Source organism: Lemur catta, chromosome 1, assembly GCF_020740605.2.
Source record: "Lemur catta isolate mLemCat1 chromosome 1, mLemCat1.pri, whole genome shotgun sequence".
In the NCBI taxonomy this organism is placed as follows: Eukaryota; Metazoa; Chordata; class Mammalia; order Primates; family Lemuridae; genus Lemur; species Lemur catta.
Genome location: NC_059128.1, coordinates 83645509 through 83672389, shown reverse-complemented (window position 1 = coordinate 83672389; position 26881 = coordinate 83645509). Strand labels below are relative to the sequence as shown.

General features: G+C 45.6%; 1 protein-coding gene and 1 long non-coding RNA gene across 2 annotated transcripts in view; one reads left to right on the top strand and one right to left on the bottom strand.

The window, feature by feature from the left end:
• LOC123622663 (aromatase) overlaps positions 1–5707 on the top strand; it is a 117764-nt gene extending 112057 nt beyond the window's left edge. Inside the window, exons 7-10 of the mRNA XM_045529209.1 lie at positions 89–203; positions 647–809; positions 3313–3554; positions 4821–5707. Of these exons, the coding sequence (XP_045385165.1) occupies positions 89–203; positions 647–809; positions 3313–3554; positions 4821–5069 (769 nt within the window). The 3' untranslated portion in view covers positions 5070–5707. The remainder of the gene's footprint in view (positions 1–88; positions 204–646; positions 810–3312; positions 3555–4820) is intronic.
• The window catches only part of LOC123622671, a 179036-nt gene that overhangs the window by 71715 nt on the left and 80440 nt on the right, over positions 1–26881 (bottom strand). The gene's annotated exons all lie outside the window — the stretch shown is intronic.

Here is a 26881-nt window from a genome sequence, read left to right as displayed (position 1 = left end):
ATTTTATTTAAACAAATGGCAAATGAATCTATTTTGCTAGATGTCTAAACTGAGTACAAATAGACTATATTTTGACTTTTCTTTCCAGCAAGGACTTGAAAGATGCCATAGAAATTCTGATAGATGAAAAAAGACGCAGGATTTCCACAGCAGAGAAACTGGAAGAATGTATGGACTTTGCCACTGAGTTGATTTTTGCCGAGGTACTGACCTGGACTACCCATAATTCCCCTGCAACATATGTTATGACTGTTTCTGTATCGGTGTGTAAAGATCCACTTTTGTAATTGTTGCACATTTCTGCTTCTAACTATTTTCTCTAGCAGTTCTACAATGCCCAACCCAAATAGTCCATACATTAGAGATTCTAGTAAGACTGGCCTTTAAGATTGAAACTAGTCTGTGTCACAATACAAAATGTGAAGATAGGAGGGAAGGACCAAAGACACTGGATACATAGATACTTGGCTCGTTTATCTCTCAGCTGAGGATTGTCATGGAAGATGTGCGCAGTCAATTACAGAGACATGGAATTTCTAAGATTTCATTTTTGTTGAGGTTGTTGATACTTGAGGGTCATCTCCCCTTATTTTTTGAAACAATTTCATTCACTTTTCCAATGTTTCCCCCTCTTTCAATTGTTCAGAAACGTGGTGACCTGACAAGAGAGAACGTGAACCAGTGTGTCCTGGAAATGCTGATCGCGGCCCCTGACACCATGTCTGTCTCTGTGTTCTTCATGTTGTTCCTCATTGCAAAGCACCCTAAGGTGGAAGAGGCAATAATGAAGGAAATCCAGACTGTTGTTGGTAAGCATTTATCAAATAACTCATAGAGCTTAAAAAACAATTCCTTCTGAGTGTCAGCTTATGTCAAACACAGTCTTTTATAATCCGCTCAGAACAGTAAAGGAAGCCATTCTGTTACACTTTGATTATGCCAGATAGGTTGAAAAGGTAGTTCTTTCTGTGCATGTGTTTTTTAAATTATAAATAGAATACATGCTCACTAAAAAAATTCAAATAACAGAGAGCTGTATAAAGCCGAAAGTGACACGGCCCAATCCCTTTGCCTCTCCTCTCCAGCCTCATTCCCGCTCCCCAGCGGTAATTAATGGTTTGCTGTGTATTCTTCAAGATCTTTTTCTGTGTGCACACAGAGACATATCTGTGGTTGGATTTGTCTGTTTTACAAAAACACGGGATCATGTGCAGTGTTCTGCCTACCTCATCAGTTGCAAAAGGCTTTTGTGGGTCTGCCGGGGACATGGCTATCTGTGATTTACAGCAGTGTTTCAGAGTCAAGCAGACTTGAACTTCCAGCTGGTGGCAGAAGGGGAAGGAGAGGGCGACAGCCAAGGCAGGGTAGTGGCGTGTTTCCCTGTCCATTTCCATCCAGGGATGCTGGTCCCTTTTCCCCTCCCCTCCTCCTCTGCAGGGAGCCCCGCCCCACTCGGCCCTTCCCCAGCACCACCTCTGCGCTGCCTCCCGTCAGCACCACGCTGCCCACCCTCCCACACTGCCACCTCCGCAGGAAATCAGAATCGCCTTCTGGGAGAAAACAATTTCTTATGTGAAACTTCCTTTACCTGAGTAATCTTTTTAGGAACACACTTCTTAAAGCTGTGAAGAGACAGCACACGATGTGGACTTCCCTGTCGACTTTTTGCAGTCCCTGTGAAACAAGTTATTCGATTGTGGAAGGGCACCGTCTTTTTAAAACCATTCAAGAGCTGCTTGCAATAGTTAAAAATAACAGGGGATTTCACAGAAGGCTTAAATACGTGAGTGAGGGATCTGCGGATGCATCACATACATGGGAAATTGCCTGGCAAGCTAGGGAGCAAGGAGCCAGGATAACCACTCCAGAGCGTGGTCTCGAGTGCCTCCTAGCAGGTTATCAGGTTCTGTGCCAGGTGCAGGGGTATGGTGATGAACAAGCCAGCGCCACCCCTGCACTCATGGGGCTCGTGGGCCGGTGGGAGAACGAGAACTCAACAAGCTCAAAGGAGTGACGAGAGAGGGCACCACAGAAGGAGGGCGTTGAGGGGACAAGGGGAAAATGGCTTTTGAGACCCTATGCCTGTAATGCCTGTTTAATATAATTTCCTTGAGAGGTGAAAAGCATTCGTGCCTCTTGCTGTTGTTCCTCTGACACTTCAGTAGACCTATGCAAAGATGCAAAAGCAGCAGGGCCATTTGCACGTGTCTGTGCTCCCTCCCAGGCGCCCTACACAGATGTGGCAAATACTTCCTAGTGAATGCCTCTGGTCACTTTCTCTGTCATCTTCTCTTCCACCTTCCCACCCAGAGACACATCCCCCACTAGACCCTTGAGTGTGGAAAAGCATCTGTAAGGGGAAGGACTGTGAGAGCACTCTGACCAAACTAGGCCTTCCCTAGATGGCTTAGCTGCACAGGAGGCGGGGCTGCCTCAGGACCCTGGGCTATTTTTGATTCTGCAAAAGCGGCAGCCCATTTGAGGATGCTCTGAAGTTTTGCCATGCGTGGGATTAATCTGAGCTTCTTTGGCCAGTGTCAGGCCAATCTGAAATGTCGGGGCAAGGGCGGGGTGGTCTTCAATCCCCAACTCACTGGGGGCAGGTCTGAGGCACCTATTTTATCATTGGTGGGGAGAGGGGAGTGCTTGTCACTCTATTGCAACAGGTTGTTCTTGATGAGACACAGAGGGACTAACAGTGACACCTAGCGGCAGATGACTGCACAGGTAACCAGAGGAGAAAATTTTATTGAAATGGATGAAATCCACCATCTCATTTTGACTATGCAGCAACCTACTCATCCATCTCTGGGGTGGTTGTGGTGCTAGTTTGCTCACAAATCAAGACAGGGAATGAATGTCCCCTACGATTTAGAGTAGGGGACAAAAACTCAAAGACTTCAGGGGCCGGGCTGATGAGACTACTGTTTGGCGCAGACTAGGTGTGGACTACGTGGAAGGGCAGAGTGTGTGCTTCCTCCACAGGAGAAGCAGCCGCTCAGCTTCAGCCCACTGTTGCCACGTGGAAATGTCGGTCCAGTGTTACCAAGTTTTCTGATTTTTCTGGAAATCCACACTTTTCTATAAAATCCCTCAGGTTTTAAGATCATTGGCTTCCTATGTGATTTTTTATAAAATACTCTGTGGACCAAACATAACGTATTTGGCCCTGGTTGCTGGAGTGTGTTAGAATTACAGACATAATTTTTTTCAACCGAGAGCAAACTGTTCTGTGGGAAAAATAGGAGCTTTAGGGCTCATCACATGTTAAAACTAACTTACTTTCTTTGTCTTTTTTATCTGCTGCCACAGGTGAAAGAGACATAAGGATTGATGATATGCAAAAATTAAAAGTGGTGGAAAACTTCATCTATGAGAGCATGCGGTACCAGCCTGTCGTGGACCTGGTCATGCGCAAAGCCTTGCAAGATGACGTCATCGATGGCTACCCAGTAAAGAAGGGCACTAACATTATCCTGAATATTGGAAGAATGCACAGACTCGAGTTCTTCCCCAAGCCCAATGAATTTACTCTCGAAAACTTTGAGAAGAATGTAAGAGCCCTTCCTTAAAACCAAGTGTGCCACTCTTGAAAATGTCAGTTGTTGAATCTTCTCTGGTTCTGTGTGTCAGCACCATGCACATTTCATTCTTTTTACTCATCCCCCTCTGCCACCTCATCCTCAAGCACAGGTGTCCCCTAACTTGGCAGAGGGCCACCGGATTCATCCTCAAGCCAAGGATGCTGGGTCTCCAGCTCTGAGAAATATCTACATGGTGGCCACACACTAGGTCAAAACATGAAAAATCCAGGCCCTTAATTTGGCTAAAATGAGGCAGATTTTGTTTAACCCAACCCACCTACTTTTCCATTTAAATTTATCACTCTGTCATCATGGCATCAGATTTAATTATAGCACCATATGAGCAAAGTCCACTTCTGCTTCAGATGGACATCAAATGAGACCAAAAGATTTGGTTTTTTGTGATGTTCATCAAATGGCCCCATGAGCAGCAAGTCCCATTCTAAATAGGACTGAGTAATTAGAAGAAAGTCAACTGCTGCTTTTATCACTCATGTGTATTGGATATTCTCCCTCCATTATGTCAAATTTTAGGCAGCAATGTTTTTAAACCTGAATGATCCAGGGAGTTCCCTCAATGCCCACTTTTCCATTTGCATATGATGTAGAAACATGATGCTAATTAATCCAGTACTCTAATTCATTATGTTTCTACACAGGCAGTCCAGTTAATGCTAGGTAAATCAGCCAATTGGCCAACAAAGTTTATTGAACATCCGCTATGTACTATGTAAGTCCAGATATGTAAAAAAACAGACAGATGTGGTCCTCATTAATTTTCTGCATAACTAAAAATAGATAGTTGGTACTGATGGGCCAGGAATCTGCATTTTTGCTTGCATTTGTCCCTTTTCATCAGGTTATGTGGCACCACACACAATCTTTGCCTTGGTGACTTGCAAAATAGTAATGAAGGTATGGCTCTTTCACGGAGCTAGTTGAGTATACTAACATTGGCTGTAGTAAGATGATTTGCATTGCTTTACCCCAGCACACTTACATGAAAAGCAAAACTGGGGACTGTCTAAGGTTGAGTCTGTATCACAAGGGCTGAATCAAACAGGATGGAGAAAGGGCTTACCTGAATTCCAGTCATTCATCTCAGTAGAGGGGTAGCGTGGCTGAGACCCCAAAACAGGGCATTCTGACTCCCAGTGTTTTTGGAATGAATCAAAAACAGAGACTGCATGACTCTAGCCTTTAATACTCTGGCTAACTGTCTGATCATTTTCATAGGTTCCTTACAGGTATTTTCAGCCATTTGGTTTTGGGCCTCGTGCCTGTGCAGGAAAGTACATCGCCATGGTGATGATGAAAGCCATCCTCGTTACACTTCTGAGAAGATTCCAGGTGCAGACATTGCAAGGAGGGTGTGTTGAGAACATGCAGAAAAGAAATGACTTGTCCTTACGCCCAGTTGAGACCAGCAACCTTCTGGAAATGAGTTTTGTCCCAAGAAACTCAGACAAGTGCCTCGAACACTAAAGAAGGCTGGTCAGTACCTACTCTGGAGCATTTCTCATCAGTAGTTTACATGGAAATCATCCATCCTTGCCAGGTAGAGTCATCCTCAGAGTGAACATTCCGTGGTGCGTGGTGTTCTATAGGTGTACCTCCTTTGAGTTGTCCGCAAGGTAGGAGCTGTCAGTCATCTGCTCTTGCTCAACGCAGAAAGCCAGGCTGCCAGAGAAAAGGCAGAGGCAAGAGCCTGCAGGGGAAATGGTCAGTGAAGAAACTGCAGCTCTAAAGGCCCAATTCCACAAAATGTGCTTCAGAGAGGATAGGCCATCAGCAAAAATATACATCTGGTTTCCCACTGAATCTCCAAGGCCCTGCCCTAAGGGCATTTTGATGTCCCAGATAGAAGCACTCAAGTTTACTCAAAGAGCCAAGCCAATGTCTGGGTACCAGGGCCAAACAGACCTGCTAGTGTGGACAAAAGTACTTTCACTTGGTTTCACTGGGGGTGGGATAGCAACTTTCGTAGTCTTTGGAGAAATGCCTACAAATTCAGTACTTGACTTTTCCTGTGAATTATGCCCAATTAACTCCTGTTTATCCACATGTGATCTGTCTGTGACATAAGTTAAATCAGAGGAGTAAAATATAATGAGGACCTTCTATTTGCTGTAGGGAAAAAAAAATCACACGATGCATTTCAAATTAAAATAAAAATCCTCTTTGCATGTTTGCATTGTTGCTAAGCTTAATTAGTGTGGCTAACCAAGGAATAACTTTAAATAGGGCATCTGTTAGCTCTTACTATAGCTTCAGTGATCGGGGGAGGAAACGTTCTCTAAATCTGTATCTAATTCTACAACCCAGTGGGTTCAAACTTCTGCGAAATGCTCATGCCATCTTATCATCCTCCTCCCTGGACATTTTCTCCCTCTCTTTCTTTCCATGACCCCAAAAGCCAAGGGCAACAGATCAGTAAAGAAAGTCGTCCAGGGACAACCCCTCCAATCATTTTTTATCCTACCTCAGATTTAACGGTTACCTGAAAGACTTAGCAGTTATTTAGTTTATTGAATCCTTGCATGTAGCCACGGATAAAATGTACACCTTGGAATTAGCTCTCTAGCAGTAGTCCCCAGCCTTTTTGGGAGGGATTGGGGGGAAGGTGGATGAAGTTTTGCTCACTCGCCTGCCACTCACCTCCTGTTGCATGGCTCTGGTTCCTAAGTTTCATGGAAGGTGGGGGGTTGGGGTTGGGGCAAGGGGTGGGGTGGGGGCAATGGAGCTCTGCAGCATGGTCTCTAACAGGCCGGGTCCCTAACAGGGATTGGGGACCGCAGCAGAAATCAAATAAATGGGTTAATTTTCCCAACACCACTGTACTTGTGTTATATACCCAATATGACTATATCTATTGAGTGTCATTGAAAACCTGAAAAATCAAACTTATTTACAAATATGTAAGTGTTTGCCATTGAGTCAATAGCCATCCCATCCTATTTGAATATTCTTTTCATCCTACTGTCTAGCAAGAAGGCAATGGCTGAGTATAAAATGAGAGTGTAATCTGCCCAACAGCAGGAGCTATTTTCTTTCTTTTGTAATCCATCCCCACCCCGCCATCTGACTCCCCATATTTACTATCAAGATCAGTTCTTAATAGACACTCTTGTTCATAGACACTCTCTTTTTTTTTTTTTTTTTTTTCCCCACGGCCATCATACTGAACATAGACACTCTCAACTGATCCAGAAACCAAGTAAAAAGGCAGGTATTCTAAGAATTCAAGGATGGACATTAGTAAAGGACACATTTGAACATGGAATTATTTGGATCTATATGGTCTAACAATACATGGACTATGCCTATGTACCTGAATATGTCTGTAGTCATGTCTAAACAATTATCCAACTAATTTAGACCCCTGAAAGCAAGACCAGGATTTGGGATTTAATTTTTCCAAGTTAATTCACCTGGTGATTTGTAACATGCTGTTCACATTGCCTCTGGCCGGAGCTGCATGGTAGGGGAAAACAGACTTTGGATCAGTGTCCTTCACCCATCCAACGCTCTTGGGACATTTATGTGTATTTTATCTGTATATATGTAGACAAGGCCTACAACTCTATAGTCCAAATGAATTGACAGGTTGAGATATTTGTGTATAGATTGTGCAGGTACAGAACCATGCTGGGGGAGACCTGGGAGTGTGGAGGGGGGGTGAGGGACATCGGGCGGACAGGCAGAGGGGAAGTGCTGTTTTAAATGACCCAAGCAAACTCTCCCAGAGTCAAGTTATCTGGGTAGTTGTTCAACTTTTCACTCTGCTTGGCCTGTATAGACAAAAATCCTTCTGTTTATACAGGCTTGGCCTAAGGAATTTGGAATACTATTGACTTTTCAGTAGGCTGACAAACATATATTTGAAAATCCTATTATCTTTTCAGAATTTTGCCTCATTGTTAAGCACTTAATTGTCACTCTTGAATGTGCTGTGGATTCTATTTTCATCAGTTCTCAAAAGAACTGGAATCTGTAAACTATCAGTGAAAAGCATGCATACAAGGGCTCTATCACTGTCAAATTGTGAAGACAATTGTACCCCCCAGGCCTTCACTGAGATCCCACTGTCCCCCTCCCAAATGGAAAATAAGCACATTCCAAAAGCCCTCTCATTATTGAGAAATGCCAGTTGGAAATTGTCACTTTTTATTTCTAAGCAGCATCTTTCACCATTCACAGTGCTAATATTCCGCAGCATTGGCCCAGTGAAAGAATGCTAGCTGGACCCTTCTCAATTGCCTGTGTCAGCTCAGGGACCGCATCTCTCACCTATTCTTGCAGAAAGATGTGCTAAATTAAATATTGTCAGAGTAATGAGTTGAATGAAATTTGTGAGACTCTCAGTTACTCTTAGCTCAAAGAACAAAGTCAAGGGCTTAACCTTCCAGGGTTCAACCCAGAGAGGGCTTACCCACTTAGGCTTACCTGAGGGAACTCTCATTCCCTCTCCACAGCTTTTAGCAAGTATTGGCCTATGTCTACAGAGTCAGTGGCTGTACCCCTGTTTCTACCAGGTCAAGGTAAAAGGGATGTATTTAGACAGGACAACCTGTTCATCAAATCTAGCCCATTAAGTATACTCTATCCCTCTCTCTTCCATCAAGACAGCATTTCAAGTGCAAAACAAATGAGAAACACAAGAATACAATTATAAGAATAATCTTGAATCCACTCTAATTTTTAAACAAAAGCAAAACATTTGTTCCACAAACCTCAGTATTTTAATCTATTAGTAAAATGTTTCTTGCAATGAAAGTCTGAAGTGACAAGACACTGAAGTTGAGAGCCTGTGGTCCAGGTGATTTTTAAAGTTCCTTTCAGCTCTATGACTCCAGATGTGGGACTACGTTAAGATATAGGGAATGGTTTTTAAAAAACAGTAATTTACTATAAGCACACAGCGTGCAAAGCAGACCTCAAGATGGCCATAAAACTGCCCTTATTTTGGCCAAACTGGCAAACGCCAAGAATCCCGTTATGATTGACAGCTATTATGCAATTTCTTCGTCTGGAAAGGATTCTAGATATGAATGAAATATTCAGTGCCTCCTATTGTTATTTCCAAATAGCCAGGTGTTCGGGTGTGGAAGAGACACAGCAAGACACACAGGCACAAGGGCTTCCTCTTCTCGCCTAGGTAAGCCCTGAGGGATGAAGAGCTGAGAGCACATCACCCACCTGCCTCCTTCCCACTCAGTTAGTGTGAAAGTGTGTTCTTTCAGGCCAGGAAAATAACAGTAATGGTAGTTACTATCTTACTATATTAAGCCCTTTTACACAATCATTTCATTTACTTTTCTCAGCAATACTATGAGGTAGGCATTATTCCCCCCAACCATCCATTTTTGTTCCTTTGCTACCTGCTTAGTAGAATTTCCCTCCCCTGCCCACACATCCCCCAGCACACATGGCTGGTATCTCTGGCTCCGTTGTCAAAACCTGCTCTCCAGCAGATCAAAATTTTTTAATCTGCTAAACTCATCTAAGGCTCGAAATGTTATCCTCCCTTGCCACAGAGGTTTTTGTTTTTCTAGGGAATTGCACAAAAGAATTATAGTCATCAATAAGCTGGGCTTGTGGAAGGTGAGATGGAGGGAAATGATAACACCTACTTTACCCACACATGAAGCTGGTCCTGCCTATACAGTGGTGTTTAGGTTGCAAGGGTCCCCAAGTCAGGATGTCTATAGGAGCCAGGCAGGTAACATAAATTGGATGACCAGGCCAGCTGGAAGTAGAGCCTGTGGGAGAAAAGGAGAATGCATCCTCTAAAGGCATTCAAGGTCAATGTTCTTAAAACACAGTGTCAGCCAAACCAAACTCATCCTTGAGCTGGATTGGGCCCATGGTTCAAGGGCTCTAACATCAGTACCCAGTAAGGAAGGCAGAAAAGTCCCGATTTCACTGATGTGAAAACTGAAGCCCAGGGAGGCCAAGTGGTCTGTCCAAAGCCACCCAGTAAGTGCCAGATCCAGGACTCCCCCAGGGATCTCAACTCCAAGTCCAGGAGCCATTTGACTCTACCTGGCCCTTCATAGCTATGCATATTCTGATAGTTACTTGGGTGCCCTTAACACCAGTCTGAACCTCAGTAGCTCCATCTATAAACACGGATTACACCAGCTCTACAGTCATTCCTAATGCCTTCATTATGATAAGTTACTATTTTGCTTCATAAACATAACAGCATTTTCCCTGTTTGCATCTAAGCCCTAATAACAAATTGAGCATCTAAGACAATCTCACTTTCAGGTCAAACATGCAATTTGGCCGCTGAAAGGATGATTTGGGCATCCATGGCGACGCACGGGTAGGCTACGAGCCCCCAAACACTAATACGTCTACATGTGGCCCTAGCTAACTGCTGCAGGGGGATGAGGATGTTAGTGGAACACATTTCACTCACAAATAATTACTTTATTCCCTATTTGCACTTGCAGACAAACCAATGAATTTGCTGGAGCAAATAATTTTTTTTTTCCGAGTGACCTTGGTTTCATACTCAAACGAAGTGAATTGCTAAGACTCAGTAATACCTCCCTTCCCTACTGAAATTAGTATCTTCTCTGGGTAACAACAACTGCTCTGGCACTGTTACCATCTTCCCAAAATGCAGGTGCTGCTTTTACTACTCATGGAGCTCTAGAAACAACCAAAAACAGGCAACAGAAAATGAACTCACTTTGGAGAAATCCCTGCCCAGGACGTTGCAGGAATAACTGACACATCTTTGCATGTGGTCCTTGAGGCAAATGTGGAGAGGAAAGAATTATTATAAACCGTTAAGACCACAGACCAGGCTATCTCACTTAAACCTCACAACAATCATGCAAACTATAGATTATTCCCCGTTTTGCAAGTGATAAAACTGATTCCCAAACATGCACTTAGCTAGAATTTTGAACTCCTTGGCTTATCCCAAAGTCTATGATTTTTCCTGCATGCTATACTAAAAGTGGGGTTTGATCCTTTGGAAAATCTAATATAGCGTAATAACAAATATTTTTAAAGTTCTAACTGGTCAACAATTTAGGCATTAAAATTGGAGTGTGGGGTGCCAGGTATTGAGGACACCGGTGAATTCTGGCTCCTATCTTAGCTCAGTCCGGCCGCTCCACCATGGGAGTAAGTCCAAAAACAGGGACTTGAGACTCTGGCCTCTCTCTACCCAGCAGCTGAGGATGAGTCAGACTAATCATATTGATTTGGCTGGATTAAGCAGACAAAGCAAATTGACCCCATATGTTTTTTCTAATCACCCATGTTTTGCTCATCTCGATGTCTGGCACACAGCATGCGCTCAATACGTTCCTGGCGGAGGAATGAGAGGATGGATGTTTGAGCCAGGAATAGGAGCTAGTTCTATAAGACTCACAAGAATAGGTGCCACATGTATGCATTCTAAAATGTGGTCTTTAGCTGGGTACAGTAGCTCATGCCTATAATCCCAGAAACTCGGGAGGCTGAGGGAGAAGGATTGCTTGAGGACAAGAGTTCAAGGCTGTAGTGAGCTATGATCGTGTCACTGCATTCCAGCGTGGGTGACAGAGTAAGACCCTGTCTGTCTCTAAGACTAAAAAATAATTTTAAATAAAATGTGGCCTTTACAGTTAACTAAATGCCACTGTGCCAGCTGGAAACAGATAGTGAGTGATCTGACTACACACTGAAACAGGAAAAACGTGGCCATGCAGGGGAAGCTGGGTACATCTCCGTCAGGGCTACTGGGGAGGGCATTCCTGCTCATTTGGGGGTTAGACAAGCTGAACCTTAGGAGTCCTGAAACTGAAGATTCCTCAAGTCTATAGGTCGGTGCCCCTCTGTACAACCAACTGGTGAGGATTTAAACATTATCTAATGTGAGCCAAAAAGCTGGTCCTTTGGAACATATAGCCTAAAAGAGGCCATCTTTCAGAAGAGTCTCTCTGAGCTTAATAATCAGCCCTCACAAATGAGGCTATGAGTACATGGCATTAACATTTTGTGTTTAAGGATTACATCTGATGTCCACTGGTTACCAGGATAGGTGACACTATGCATATTTACAAGTCTAACTCATTTCCAAATAAATCAGAAAGCACATCTCATCATATTTCAATGCAATTATTCCTGGTTCTCTTTCTTGGATCTCATTCTAGTCTCTCTCAGCAGCTGTGTTTCTACCTCTCAGAGATATGTGGCAGATCCCTCCATAATGACTCCCCTTGGTAGCTCTCCTGGCCCATCTCAGGGAGGGCTCTGAGGCCTATGCCCGAGGCTTGCCATCCTCTCCCTGTTGCCTGCTGCCATCCCAGCAAATCTGGTGTGTGTTTGCTTTTGTCCTTCTCTTTCTTCTGCCTCTGCAGACCCGCTGTCCACATTTCCCTAGTTCCCTCCCGAGCCTCCTGTTGTCTGCTTCTTTCTCTTACAGTCCCTCGTCACCACCCTGAGTTGCTCTGGCAGAGGTCACCCATTCAGCGGTTTCACCAGCCCTCCTATTCTGAGCTGGCGACAGTGAGGCAGACACCCTCCTGTTTTCACGACAGGCTCTTGTCTCCATGAGGAGCAGCCCCTCCCCTCTGTGTGAGTGTCCTGAAACTGCCATAACAAATGACCACAAACTAGGTGGCCTCAAACAACAGAAATGTATATTCCATAATTCTCAAGGCCAGAAGTCCAAGATGAAGGCGTGGCAGGGTCACACTCCCTCCGAGGCTCTATGGGAGAATCCTTTCCTGCCTCTTTGAGTTTCTGGTGGCTGCAGGCGCTCCTTGGCTTCCTTGGCTTGTGGCCACACCACCCAAATCTCTGCTCCTGTGGTCATGTTGCCATCTCCTCTTCTGTCTGTCTCTTTCTCCTGTCTCAAATCTCCCTCTGCTTTCTCTCCTGAGGACACATCTGAAGTAGGGCCACTCGCGTAATCCCAAGTTGATTTCACCTGAAGATTTTTCACTTACATCTGCAAAGACCCTTTTTCTAAATAAGGTCACATCCACGGGTTCCGGGCTTTGGATGTGAATTTACGTTTTGGAGGCCCTCATTCAACCCACTGCACCCCCAGGACAGAGAGGCGCTTCTCAATTTTTAGAGCAATATTTCCTAAACTTTAATGTGTGCTTGAGTCGCCTGGTAATTTTGTTCTAATGCAGATTCTGACTCAGTCGGTCTGGGTGGGGCCTGAGAGTCCGCATTTCTAACAAGCTCATAGGTCATGTTGATGCTGAGGTAGGTGGTCCACATTCTGAGTACAAGGGGAGCCAAAGTGTGTAGCAGTGTGATCCCCGGAGCAGCAGCACCGCCTGGGAGCTGGTTAGAAGGGACACTCCCAGGCCCACCCAGACCTGCTAAGTCCAACTCCGTATTGTCACAAGTTCCCTAAGTTCTCTGGTAGGATGTTAAAGTTCAAGAAGCACTGAGTTAGTCTTAAGGTCTTTTATCCTCGTACTTTACACCCAAGACCTCTCCTAACCACACCCCATGCCTTGTGTGCATGAGGTCTGCAGCCCTGCATAGGCTGTAACTCCTCTGTGCCTCCAAGTGAAGCACCTAGAATGAAATTGACCCTGTCTTCCCTTGCACTCTGTTCAGTTGCATAAACATCCCCACCCTGAGCCCCACTCCAGGCAGCCATTTGTCCCACGACTGTTACTACCACACGGTATGATTCCAACAAGGCAAGGCAGCTGTGACACACGCAGAAGCTGCAGGATCTTGTCCTGCTCAGAGAAATAACTACAGAATTCTCCCAGGAATCCTGGCCTTTCTTCTGGATATAGTGATGAATTAAATGTGCTTTCTCTACTCTTCCAAAGCTCACATCCAACCCTTTGCTTGCAAGTATTCGAACTATGTGAGTGTGTCCCTTCTTTCATCCCAATGAACTGAGAATGGAGGTTCCCACAATGAAAATCTGTTAGGCATCTGCTATCATTAGTTACATAGTTTCCTTGCTCAGAGAATTTCTCCGGAAAGAGACCCTCCCGCAGCCTGCTCCCTTTACAGGAGACACATAATCAGACAACGCTTGAACTTGGTCAACCTAGAATTAAACCCTGGCTCTGCTAGTCAGCAAGTGTGTGCCCTGGGGCCAGGTGCTTACCCTCTTGGAGCCTGGTTTTACCCATCTGTGAAAGTGGGCATTACACACACCTCACAGGCTCTTTGCGCCAGGTGGGCCTTGAGTATTAGAACCGAGCATATAAGGGACAGCAGAGGTGCTCAGAGAGCGTCCATGTCCTTCCTGCACTCTGCCTTCGGTCCTCTTCTCTTCACATGGCCCTTGGAAATGAACAGGCCAGTTGCCTCTTTTTTTCTTCCTCTTCCTCCCTCTCCCTGGCTCAGAGGTCTTTCAAATAGTTCATTTGGAAGAAAAGACTGTCCCTAAGTTGTCTTAAGAAATCCACGTACACTAACCTCTACATCTAAATAAAACTATGTCAACTTAAAAAAAAATCTCTGGGCCGGGCACGGTGGCTCATGCCTGTAATCCTAGCACTCTGGGAGGCTGAGGCGGGAGGATTGCTTGAGCACGGGAGTTTGAGACCAGCCTGAGCAAGAGTGAGACCTCGTCTCTACTAAAAATAGAAAGAAATTATATGGACAATTAAAAAAATATATATAAAAAATTAGCCGGGCATGGTGCCGCATGCCTGTAGTCCCAGACTGTTGGGAGGCTGAGGCAGGAGGATCACTTGAGCCCAGGAGTTTGAGGTTGCTGTGAGCTAGGCTGACGCCACAACACTCTAGCCTGGGCAACAGTGAGAATCTGTCTCAAAAAAAAAAAAAACCAAAAATCTCTGAAACCAACTTTGTAAGTCTTCAGAATGGTTTAACATTTTTTCCTAATGCTTAAATAACTCCATCTTATAACAGAAATAATTTATTCTTGCCCTATTAAGCACCGATTTCTTCAACAAACATTTACTGAGCACATACTATGTGCCAGACCCCATTCTTTGTGCCTATTTCTTTGCACCTTATATGTCAAAACAGAAAATAAATAAGGTCACAAATAATGAACAAGATCGTTTTGCACAGCAGTGAAAGAAGTAAACGGGGCGGTGAGATGGCAATGGGGGAGGGGCTCTATTTCGGCATCAGATGCTCAGGTAGGACCTCTCTGACATACTGAAGTTAAGACCAAAGTGACAACAAGTAACCAGTCAAGATCTGGGGAAGAAAGTTCCAGGTAGATGGAAGAGCAAATGAGGAGGCCTTCAGGTAGGCCCAAGCTTGCAGTATTGAAGCTACACAGGCAGAGTGGCTGCAGTGTCATGATCAGAGGGGAGCATGAAACAAGGCGAAACTGGCAAGGGACACAGACAGCTCCGGGCCACGAGGGCCACAGAAAGAAGCTGGGTTTTAAGTAGAAAGGGTACCTGGGTCTGGCTCATTCTAGCTCACGAGAGCCTCTTGTTAAGTTTTCAGGAGTTTTGTGAACTGGTTAAGGTCAAGTTGGTAGCTTCAAATTGGCCACAGTAGGAGTATTTACACCATGCAAATTAGCAAATGCTAAAAATCTAGGCTCTTCTCCTCCCAGATCCTCCCTCCAAGAGAGCCAGTTATTAAACATTTACCAACACACTGCACTACTGATGTATGTGCAATTTAAGTGCCATCGGAAGTCACTGGAGGGACTGAGCAGGGGGATGACAGGACCTGCTTTATGCTTTGAAATAATCACTCCGGCTGCTGTGTGGGGAACGGCTCCTGGGGGGTGAGAGCGGAAGCCGGGGTCCCAATCAGAGACTTGAACCCATGTCTTCTGAATCCAAGTCCAATACTCATTTTGCTATCACCTGAGATGGACATGCCTGTGGCCTGACTTAGTATTCTCTTCCTGAGGCCGCAGAAACTCTTCCTCCTTAACCTTTGGCTCCACGACAAGCTCTCTTCCTCGCTTAAAATGACCATCGGTTTCAGGCTTCACAGACGAGCGCCTCAAATGAATCAGAGCCCCAAAGACCCTCTGAGCCGGAAGGACCTTTAAGACCATGTGGTCCAGCCTGTGCCCGGCCCCTGCTCTGCTCAGTGGGACCCCAAGGCCTGGAGAAGCGTAATGACTCACCCTCGGCTAGCAGAGGAAGCATGGAGGGACGCTGGCTCCTTGTCTAGGGTGGTTTCTGCTACACAAGCCTGAGCAATTGTGAACACAGAAGACTCGTCTTGTCGTCTTACTTCAGCGGAAGCCAGTAACAAATAATGGCAGGACAATGTCTACTAATTGCAAATCATTAAATAATTGTAACTTGGGGTCCCATTGCTTATATCTATCCTGGAGTCCACTAGATTGAGTTTTGCTGCCCATTTGTACAAAGCAGCCCTTGCCCAGCTTCTCTCGGTGCTGTGATTTGTCTCCTTGGCTGAATTATCCATCTCCTCACCTGTAACTGGGTCTACCCCGCCAGAGACGGAACATTTCCAGGAGAGTTGGTGGATCCAAGTACCTAGGAATACGATCGTCTTAGCTTTTTCGAAGTCCAATGCTGCCTTGGCTCATAAACTCCCTTCCTCACAATGTGTCAGGGTATTTTCAGTTTTCCGGGTTGCTATTTGTGTTTTCAGATGACACACATCCTGCTTGGCCCCCTTCTGAGCCTGTTCCATGCAAGTCCTCTTGGGTTGGAAGTATTTGATAACAGCAGAGCATGACACAGTTCTTGCTTACGGCTTTTTACTCAATCTTACGAAGACGGACACTCAATGCTGGTATTTGCTCAAAGCTTTTGGTTATTTATGATACAAACATGGAGAATTTAAAAGTGACCATAAAGGCAGTCAAAGAAGCTTCCTTTTTTTAATCACAAGAAAACACAAGGAAGAAAAGAAGTTAACCAACTCACTCTTTTCAAAAGATCTTGCAATTATAGATCATGGAAATAAAAGGGACTTATGTTCATTAGGATGAAACAATGACATCTTTTCTCGTTGGAAATTAACCAGGGTTTCCATATTCCATATTCTCCAATTGAATTCATCTCTCCGACTCTCTGATAGACTTGGCTTTCTATGGAAAGGAGTCAGGTGGGGAACTCTCTGAAAGCCGGTGTCTGGTCTACAGAATTGAAGCAAAGCAAACAAAAACATTAGTGTTTTCTTCCATGGTCCAGGAGGATTTAAACAAACTCTTTATGTGATTTTTTCCACTGCTCTTGTAGATTTATGGAATGTTCAAGCTAGAGTGGACACAATCCACCACCTACAAACCCTGAAGACTTAGAGGTTAAGAACGGTTCGCATCAGGCCACACAGCTCTTGGGCGACACTACGAGGCCCCGCAGCTTTGTCTCCCAGTTCTCAGTCCAGTGTGTGCTTCCTAAACTCTAACTTTCCCCTCAAGAAAGCTTGGGCTACAGTCTGCCAGTGTGTGCCATGTTCACCGCCTCTGCGCAGGGATGGAGTCTAAATTTCAGTTCAGGGCTAGATGCCACCTCCCAGCACAGGGCTCTGCCTGCCCTCTGCCGCTAGCTCGATTCTGGCCCTTCCCTCCTGGACTGCAAAGCACGGCTGCATCTCAGCCTGCCTGTGCAGAGCAAGGCAGAAACAGCAAGACATTAGTAGCTGGCTACTGAACAAAAAAAACAAAAAAAAAAAAACAAAAAAGAAAGAAAAGCAAGACATTTTTCCCATTGATGAATACAGCTGATTGCTTCAGCTCTTCCCTCCACCGAGGTCTGGATGCGGGCCAGCCTTGGTCTACTTGGCCTGTATTCAAGTTACTGTTCTTTTCCTGATGAACCACAGCAGTTCTATTCATTACGGGGAAATTGGAGGAGATGAATTGGTACACACGTTTGCAGGGCATCTTGCGTTTCTAACGGACTGGCATCAAGCTGTCAGGAATAACACGCATGAGATGCACAGATGGGGAGATGTGAGCTGAAAACCCCATTTTCCTGTTTCCCATTTTGAAAAATTTTTTAATTCTAGTAAAATATACATAACATAAAATTTGCCATCTTTACCATTTTTAAGTGCATAGCTCAGCGGTATTTGTACATTCACATTGTTGTACAACTCTCACCACCAGAGTTCTTTTCCTCTTGCAAAACTGAAACCCTGTACCCACTAACACTAACTCCCTATTTTCCCTCTCTCCCCAGCCCCTGGCAAACACCAGTCTACTTTCCTTCTCTATCAGTTTGACAACTCTAGGTGCCTCATATAAGTGGGATCATACAGTGTTTGTCCTTACTGGCTGATTTCACTTAGCATAATGTCCTCAAGCTTCATCCATGTTGTAGCACATGTCCAAATTTCCTTCTTTTTAAGGCTGGATAATGTTCCATCCTGTGTAAATACCACATTTTGTTTGTGCAGTCATCTGCCGATGGACACTTGGGTTGGCATTATTTAGGAGCCCGGTTACCCTCAGAAGTCTCAGCTAGACTTTGAAACACATATATATTCCAATTATTTGCTTCACATAATTTTCCATTGGTTCTCTTACCTATGCCTGAATTGACAGACAATAACCCTAAAATTATACTGTTATCTTATATGTTTCTAGAAGATTCCATCTGGACTCTTTTCATAAATCTCAAGTTTTAGACACTGTAATGATAAAATGCATTAATGTATATCAATGCCCAGGGTTCTTACTAGCTACCAGGACTTAACATTTCTTCAGGAGGGTTGATTACTTCCTTCCCAGGGTGCAGGACTGGTACGTAGATAATATCTCTATTGTGGTCAATCCTTTAATACTTGGCCGGTATCTGTGATGTTGGTGCTTTACAATGAAGAAATGTGTGCCCTATCAGCTCTGGTAAGGAAGGTGTCCACCTAAGGCTGTGTCTACTAATACCTGGGACCAGAGCATGGTTCCTGTGTTATAGCCACTACGACCACAAATCCCCCACCGTGGGGCAATCACATTTGATCCACGTGCAACTGATGTGTGAAATGCATTTTATTACATGTGCATTTAGTGATTTTGCCAGATAAAATGTTAAGCTAAGTGGGAGGTGTGATGCAGGGTAGCTTCCCGGGTCTGGGTTGTAACTCCTAAGAGGAAGAGGTAGGAACACAGGGCACCAAGTGTGCCAAGAACACCCAGGGGACATGTAGAAACTTTGTCTTTAACAAAAGTGAGTCAGAGCAGCAAAGATTCTTTTCGAATTGTGGCCCAGGTGATTAAGTGAACAGAACCACAACTACCTGTGCCTTTACAAACCCTCTGAGGCAACCTCATCATGTAGTTGTAACAACACTGTAACTACATTTTAACTTCATCATAACTATTCCTGTGTTTAGTGGTGTTTAAATCATTAGTGGTGTTTGCTGTCCTTGATTATTTTTTTAACACGCCGTCAAAGGCACTGGTAGTGTAAAGTGTGCTGCAAACACTGGAAGTTAGGGAATCGCCACTTCGGATGGAGCCCTCTAGGTCAGTGGCCTTTGTCATGCATAGCCCAACACCATTTCTTATTCATTTCTCTTAAAAATTGTCCTCTGAGGGCAATTCAAAAAAAAAGGCATTCTAAAAATATTCGGGGCAGCCGCAGCATCATTAGAATAACTGAATGTAGAAGCTCCGGAATGTCTATGGAAAAAAAATGGCCTCATTCCTTAAAATCACACCTCATTCAGGAGCTTAGCACTGTCTGTTCCTTCATATTTTCAGGAGGTTTCCTAATAAGAGGATAATTTTGAAGCTAGACTGCTAATGTACCTAATCTATATTAGATAATGTGAAATCCTTATTTTTCAATCAAATAAAATGTCCTTCATTTTGTGGCTGAAATCAGAACAGAAACAGGTGAAATGTAGTTATGGAGCTTCAAAGCTGAAAATAAACAGAAAATAGGAAAGATAGGTGATGAGCTGACCACTGCCCCATCTTCCCCTATCCCATAAGAGCCAGTGCCTGTTTGTTGCTATTTCTGGACGTGTTTTTTTCCAATAATGCAACATGGTTGTGAAGTTTTGGATCCATACAGTACAGTTTCATTAAAATGTTGTAAATGCTATTGTTCCTGTACTCTTTATTGTCTGGTGTCCTGAGCATGTTCAGGTTTAAAGTAGGAAAACAATACTGGTGATGTCGAGAAATTTCATATCATTCCTCAGAGTGCATGGCCGTCTGCAGACGGACACATATCTTTAATGTAACTGTGTCGTTTGGTAAACGTGGTGTGGACAAATAAAGTGTTATGAATTTTGCTCCTTGTGGAAACTGTCCATTTGTTAGAAAATCCTACTCCTGCCACAGTTGTGAAGATTCCTTTTATCTCCAAAGAATTCGGAAGGAAGCGCGGCTTAGACCAGTGCTCCTCGCAGTGTGTCCACAGTCTGGGGCCCGTCTGCAAACTATTTGGGGTTCCTGATTAGATAAACATAGCCGAGGAGTCAGTGTTCAGGAAATTTACAGCAATTTGACAACGGCCACATGATTCAAGCACACAGTCAGAGGCCCTGCTTCACGGAAAAGAGGAGAGATGCTTTTGGGTGTTCTTCATTTCATTTTCTAGTAATTTACTTTTATTGCCTTTTTAAAAAATGTCAATCCCAATGGGTTGAAAACCAAGAAAAATAATTTGTCCTTCACCACAGAAGCCCTGCTTCAGACTCTGCTGGGGCCGAGTAGATGTGTATACTGTGTGTGCTCCAAAGTAAATACAACAATTCTTGGAAACTCTCGTTTCTTTAGCTAACTCCAGGGTTGAACGCTGCCCCATCAACAGCAGTAGCCACATACAGGCTGCTCTAACTCCCACTTCTACTGGCACAGGAACCCCGGCCCCCACGACATTTCCCTGGGAAATTTCTAGGCCCCTCAGTTAACCACCACTGGACCACAACAACTTTATGTGCCTCCCTGGAGCTCCTGGGCCCCAGCCCTCTTCTGCTCTTCAGCTGTTTGCTCAGTGCAAACCCCAGCGGCCGCCATCCTCCTTTCCTGACACCCTGGGCTGCCTCAGCTTTCCTGGGTCTGCTCTGACCAGCTGGTGGCGGCAAGCTGTCCCCAACGCCAAGAAGACGGTGGCCAGGTTCCTTTTTGGAACAACAAAATTCTGGCGCTCAGTTGATGGAGCCTGGGAACCCGGTACAAAAGTGGCTGGGGTTGGAGGCAGCTGGGCCGGCGAGTGGTCTGACCCCAGGGGACGCAGGTCAGCAGGGCCAGACACGGGAATGGGGGCTCAACCTGGGGAGGGGGCTTAACGGGGGCAGGGTGAGATCCAAGAAGGAGACCTGGCTAGGGGATATCTTGAAAGGACGTTCAGGTGGAGATTTAAGACTGAAGGGCCATTGGACGTGACTACATTTTACAAATGAGGAAGCAGATCCAGAGGGGATTCCTGCTGCTGGAGCAGGTGACCAGCTGAACCTAGAATCCAAGATTCTCCTGAATCGTGTTCCAGTGCTTTATAAATGACCTTTAACTCCCCCACCCTTCATCCACCCTGTATCGAGTGACTACACAGGCTCGATTTGCCAGGACAGGGACCAGTTTAAAGCAGCCCATCCTAAGACATTCCTGTTTGTTAGAGCACAGGTCCCAATCCGGGGTTTGAGCAATACACCACTCCCCTAAAGTGACAGAGGGCCCCAGCGGTGGCCGGGTCCCTCAGCCTCACTCTGCCCAAGATGCTCTGGCAAGAAGCAGGAGCGGAGGGCCCTGTGGTGCTCATGTCCACCAGCAGGGGCCAGACTCGGCAAAGGTTTGTTGGCTGTGCAGCCTGGCAGCTCCTGGCAGAGGGACACCCAGCCGGCCTGGCTGTCCAGCAGGGCCTGTCACCAGACTGGGCTGCCAGCCAGGGGCCCGCAGTAAAAAGCCAGTCTGGCTGGTATTACTGCCTGGTAGAATGAAAATACCCCTAAATGGCCATTCGTTCTACCACTTAGAGGCTGGCTCCAATCAGGACACTTGAGTTTAAATCATAATCTGGTCATCCAGGAGCTGAGACCTTGAGGGGGTCACTGTCTAAGCTTTAGTTTCCACACTGGAAAATGAGGAGACACATAATGTCTACCCACTGTGGCTGCCAAGTGAGACAAGTTAGAAATTGCCTGCCACATAGTACATACTCAGTACACGTTAGTCAGCAATAATAAGAGATCTGACTTTAGTAAGTTAGCCTTTAAATAAACATCTGTGGAGCACCTACTAGGCTTAAAGCCCTAAGGTGTTTAGGAGATAGAATAACAAGTAAGACACTCCTTCAAAAAATTACAACTATTTTTTATCTTTTATCTTAATAACAGTGACACTATAATCTTTGATATCTTTCCTTGCTCCTGGTACAAGGAAGTTCAGCTCCAAACCTGAAGGCCACACTCTCCACTGTTTTGATCCTATGACCAGCACATTGCATTCTTCCTTTTGTTGGTCCTTGTAGTCTCTTTATACTCATATTTTACTAAGTCGCTTTGGCCTGACCTGCTCCATCTGAGGGTCTGAGCTTGCTGCCTTCCTGATGGGAAGTCAGAGAGGAGCACTTTGGGAAAAGGACAGCTGCCAACCTGACAAAATAATATTTACAGTTAGGGAAGTGACTAACAGGGCCTGCGGGGAAGGGAGATGAAGCAGAAACAGTGACAATCCAAACACTTCGAGGAAGACAGGATTGGGGTTCTGGGGGAAGATGACAATCCCTCGAGGCCAGCCCCCCAGAGTGGGCAGAGGAGAGAAGGAGGGGAGCATGGAGCTGTGCACTGAAAGGCCCCAGCTAGGAGAGAAGTTGCTTTGTGTCCATCTCAGGAGCACAGCAAGGGGCAGGGAAGCCGACAAGCGACAGGTTTCCCACCAAGAGACAGAGAAGGGCAGGGAGCAGAAACCACCCTTTCCAGGGTAGAAAAACACAATGGAGTGTCTGAATTGAGAAAGAGCTCCTGCGTCAGCTGGCTGGACAGCTGAGTTTCCAGGTCCCCCTGCCACTGTAAGCCACCTCGGGTAGCTGATGCTCATGTCCCCGCATCCAGATACCTGGACCCAGGAGGTATCTAACGAGCCTATCACGTGCGTATGTTAAATATACAACAGGGCAGCCACAGGCCTTGCTCAGCCATGTTGAAGAGGCCCGTGGAGAGGATGGCACTCTTGACCTGAAGGAAGAAAAAGTATGAAAGAAAAATTTCTGATTTTGGCAGAGGAGAAAGCAGGCTGGCCCATCTGTTAAGCCTGGGTCAAGAAAATGTCTTGGCCAAGCAACCCACAACCGTTCTTTTAAAAACTAAGCAAACTCCACAAAAATGTATACCGCTGTGGGCCAAAATGGGAAAGTGCCCAAACGTCTGTCAATTGCAGAATGGACAGATTATATTTTCATATGGCAACAAGAATGAACAAACTACAACCACATACAGAATGTTGCATGAAAGAAGCCAGACACAAAAGAATGCAGATTCTATGGTTGCCTTTACCTAAAGATCAAAAAAAAAAGGCGAAACTACTCTATGTTGTGAGAAGTCAGGGGAGTTGTTACCCTTAAGAGGGGACACAGGCTGGTTTCTGGGGTGCTGGTCATGTTCTGTTTCTTGAGCTGAGTGCCACTTATATGAATATATGTTCACTTTGTGAAAATTCATAAAGCTGTGCATTTTTCTGTAAGTATATTAGATTTCAATAAAAAGTAAAAACAGACAACAGCAACATAAGAGAAACAAGCAGACCCTGGGGTCTTGCCACACTGGGTCCTCGTAAGAGCAGTGGGCCATGTGCCCATTTTCTACCCCCATGCCAAACAGGGGTAGCAAGTGACCAGGGAGTGAGGTGTGACCACCATCCCCATAGCCGCTTCTTAGGGTAGTCGGCCAGCTCATTCATAACGCAAGCCTTGGCTGAACTTGAGGAACCAGGCAGCACAAGTAGCAGCTGTCATTTCATGGGTGCCTGTTGAGCGGGGCTGCAGAGCCAGACCACCCAGGTTGGAGTCCTGGCTCCATGGCGTGACCCTGGTTCAGTGCTCTACCCACCCCTGGCCTCAGTTTCCACAAGTATAAAATAGGGAATACATGGAATTTGGAGCCAGGCCTGGCACAGAGTAAATATCAAGTAAGGGACCGGTTCTGTTATCACCACGTGCCAGGTGCTTTCATCCTCACAACCACGGTGAGAGGAAGTCGCAGGATTGACGGCTTTCCAGGAGGCCACACACTATTAAGTGCAAAACAGAAATTTGAACCCCAGGTCCATCTAATGCCAAGGCCCACAATCTAAGGCCTCCCAACAGAGAGAAGGAAAAACTCATTCCCAGGCACTGGGAAATAGCACAGAGATGACAACCCAAGGAAAATCATTCATATGCAAGGAAAAACGTAAGAATTTCAAATAAGCAAAGGACATTACTAGATAGCTGGAACCTTTCTCAAATGATCTGATTCTGCCTTTCATAGCCTTTGAGTTATTTTATAATTCTGGCTATTGTAAATAACAGATAGCAACGCAAATAATTTTTGTTTACAAACATGCACACATATTATGTTCCCCCTCAAATAATAAAGTAAGATTCATATATAAGGTCCATATGTAAAGGTGTTTCAACATTCCTTTCTCCATATAAATTTGTAGTTCTTTTGACTGCTCCTTTGAACCAGTTCCCACATCTTGCCAGTCCCCTCATTCAGTTAGTGAGTTAAATAAAATCTTTGATATGTGGATAAAAAGCCATGATTTTACTTTATTTTTTAAAATTATCCTCTAACACACAGAAAGAGGTCAAGTTCAGATGTGTGGGTTTCCTGAAGAAGGCCCACCCTCTGCCCTACCGCAATTTGCTGCCAAGAGGCCGTGTGGACCTCGCGGCGCAGGCGTGGGCCTGGGCCCCAGGTTGCGCACTGTGCTCTGCTTCCTGGCCAGGGTTGGCGAGGACACTGGGAGGCTGGTTGGACTTTAGATGCAACTCTGGCCAGCCCAAAGGTGATTCTCAGTAAGCAGGAAGTGACTCTGGCGAAGCCAGAGCTGTGGGTACCATCTCAAGCTGCCCAGTGGCTGAGGGACCAGACTGGATCACTGGAGTTTGATGGCGCAAAAAAAAGAAAGAAAGAAAAATATCAGCCTAACTGGGGTGGGCATAAACACTGGATCCTGAAGGACTGAGGTTTAAGTACTTTCTCTATCCATTTCCTGGTTCCATGATCTTGGCAAATTATTCAAATTCCCCAAGTTTCATTTCTTCCTTTGTAAAATGTCAGTGATACTACAGTACCTAGGTCTCTGGTGGGGGGTATATGTGAAAATTGATGTGATATACATAAAGCTCTCAGCACCGTCACTGCCCTTAGCATGTGATATTTTCATTGTCCTTGTCAGCAGGAGACTGCAGCGAGTAAATGCTGGCGGCTCTTGGGTCAATGGAGCACTATTTATTACTATCATTTTCCCTGGACATAAAAAGGTATTGTAACCCTCCCTAGGTGAAATATAACCCAATCTAAAAAGAAATCAAATTCTCATTAATTTATCAAAGCAAGAAGTAAATACTTTATGATTCTTAACCCCAAGAACAAAAGCAAATAAAGGATTTCTTTTAGGAGGAAAAAGTGGCTAGTGATGGCAATAGTACTGGCTGGTATTCACTGAGCGTTTGTTGCCTGCTGGCATAGCTCCTAGCATTTAGCATGTCCTGTCGTTGCTTTCCTCACACGTCACACGCAAAAGGCCACTTCATGAGGTGGGGAGTGTTGTCACCCTTTTCTAGGTGGAAAGTGAAGTGGATTTAAACCCAGGCTAAGCCAATGAACCCCACTCTGTGTGGAAGACCCTGGGAGGCCCAGACTGAAATCCTAGGGTATGAGGGTGTCACTAGAATGCCGGGGCTGAGATGCCCATGAGACCTGCAGGTGGCGCTGTCCAACCAGAAGTAAAAATGCAGGGTCTTTTATTCGTTCAACAAATATTTACGGAGGCCTATTATGTATGTGTTGGGCACTGTTCTAGGCTGAATAAAACAGGCAAAAATCCCTACTCGCACGGAGCAGCTGGGTACTAAACATAATAAACAAGTAAAATATACGTTATATAAGTAAAAAAGTATGTTAGCTAGGAACAAGTTCCATAGAGAAAAATCAAAGAAGAGAAAATACAGACAGCCAGGCGTGGGGTGGAGGGTGCAAATGTACTCAGGGTGATCAAGGGAGGCCTCACTCAGGGGTACTTTTGTAAAACCTGAAGGAGGTGAGGTAGTATGCCAGGCAGCTATCTGGGGGAAGAACACTCTGGATAGCGAGAACAGCCATGCAAAGGCCCTGAGGTGAGAGGGCACCGGGCGTGTTTGAGGAGCAACAGGAGGCCGCTGTGGCTGCACCAAAGTGGACGAGGGCAAGCGCATCAGGGGCAAAGCTGGAGAGTGGCGAGAGGTGCAGGCCGAGAGGCCTCCGTGTGAGTGGGACAGGGAAGGTCCTGAGCAGACCGATAACAGGGTCTGACTTAGGTAGAAGAACCACTCTGGCCACATCGGACGATGGTATGTAGTGGGGCAGAGGGAAGCAGAGAGCTCACTCAGCCAATCCGTGATTCAGACGAGCAGTGACGGGAGGGTGTGACAGGGTAGTGACTGGACCCCAGGAGAAGTGCTCAGATTCGGGACGCATTGTGAGAGTAAGGCCAGTGGGGTGTGGGTGTCTTCAGAAACCTTTGAGACTATCCTTTAGGAATCTTCCAGTGTGGGCCCCAGTCCCAATAACCTTTCTTGTAAAGCCTTCTCCTGGCGTCTCCGGGATAATAGGGCACATCGCCCACGGCATGAAGGTTGGCTGGCCCCTGCCCGGTGTCAGAGCCCTGTGCCAGCGTCTCCTCTGTCCCCCATGGATTCTGAGCCCCTCTCTAAGAGGTGGAGAGAAGCAGGTAACGAGCATCCCAAGCCCCTCTACTTACCCTCAGATTTTTCTCAGAATTGAGGCAAATGTCAGTAGGAGTGATGTTCTAGTTTCTACTGTTGCATTAAAAACCACCCTAAAACTTTGTGACATAAAACGCTATTTTCTTATGCTCTCCGACTCTGGGTCAGGAACTCTGAGAGGGCACCGTGGGGTGGCCGGTCTTGGCCCCAGTTTGTCTGGAGCCTGGGCTGGAAAACCTCAACGGCTGGGGGTGACGGGTGACCAGGGCTGGCATCACCATTCTGGCTGTTACCGCCGGTCGTTGGCTGGGACTGCAGCTGGCTGCTGGCCAGCACCTCTACCCCAGGATGTTCCCCACGGGCTCCCTGCGTGGGGTGGTTGGGGTTCCACCGCCACATGGTGGCTGGGTTCCGGTGATGCATGTGCACGTGTGTGAGACCTAGCCCTGCCACAGCCACCTTGTAAGCCAAGGAGGTACCAGAAAGCAAGGCCAATACACTGACCATGGCAAAGCA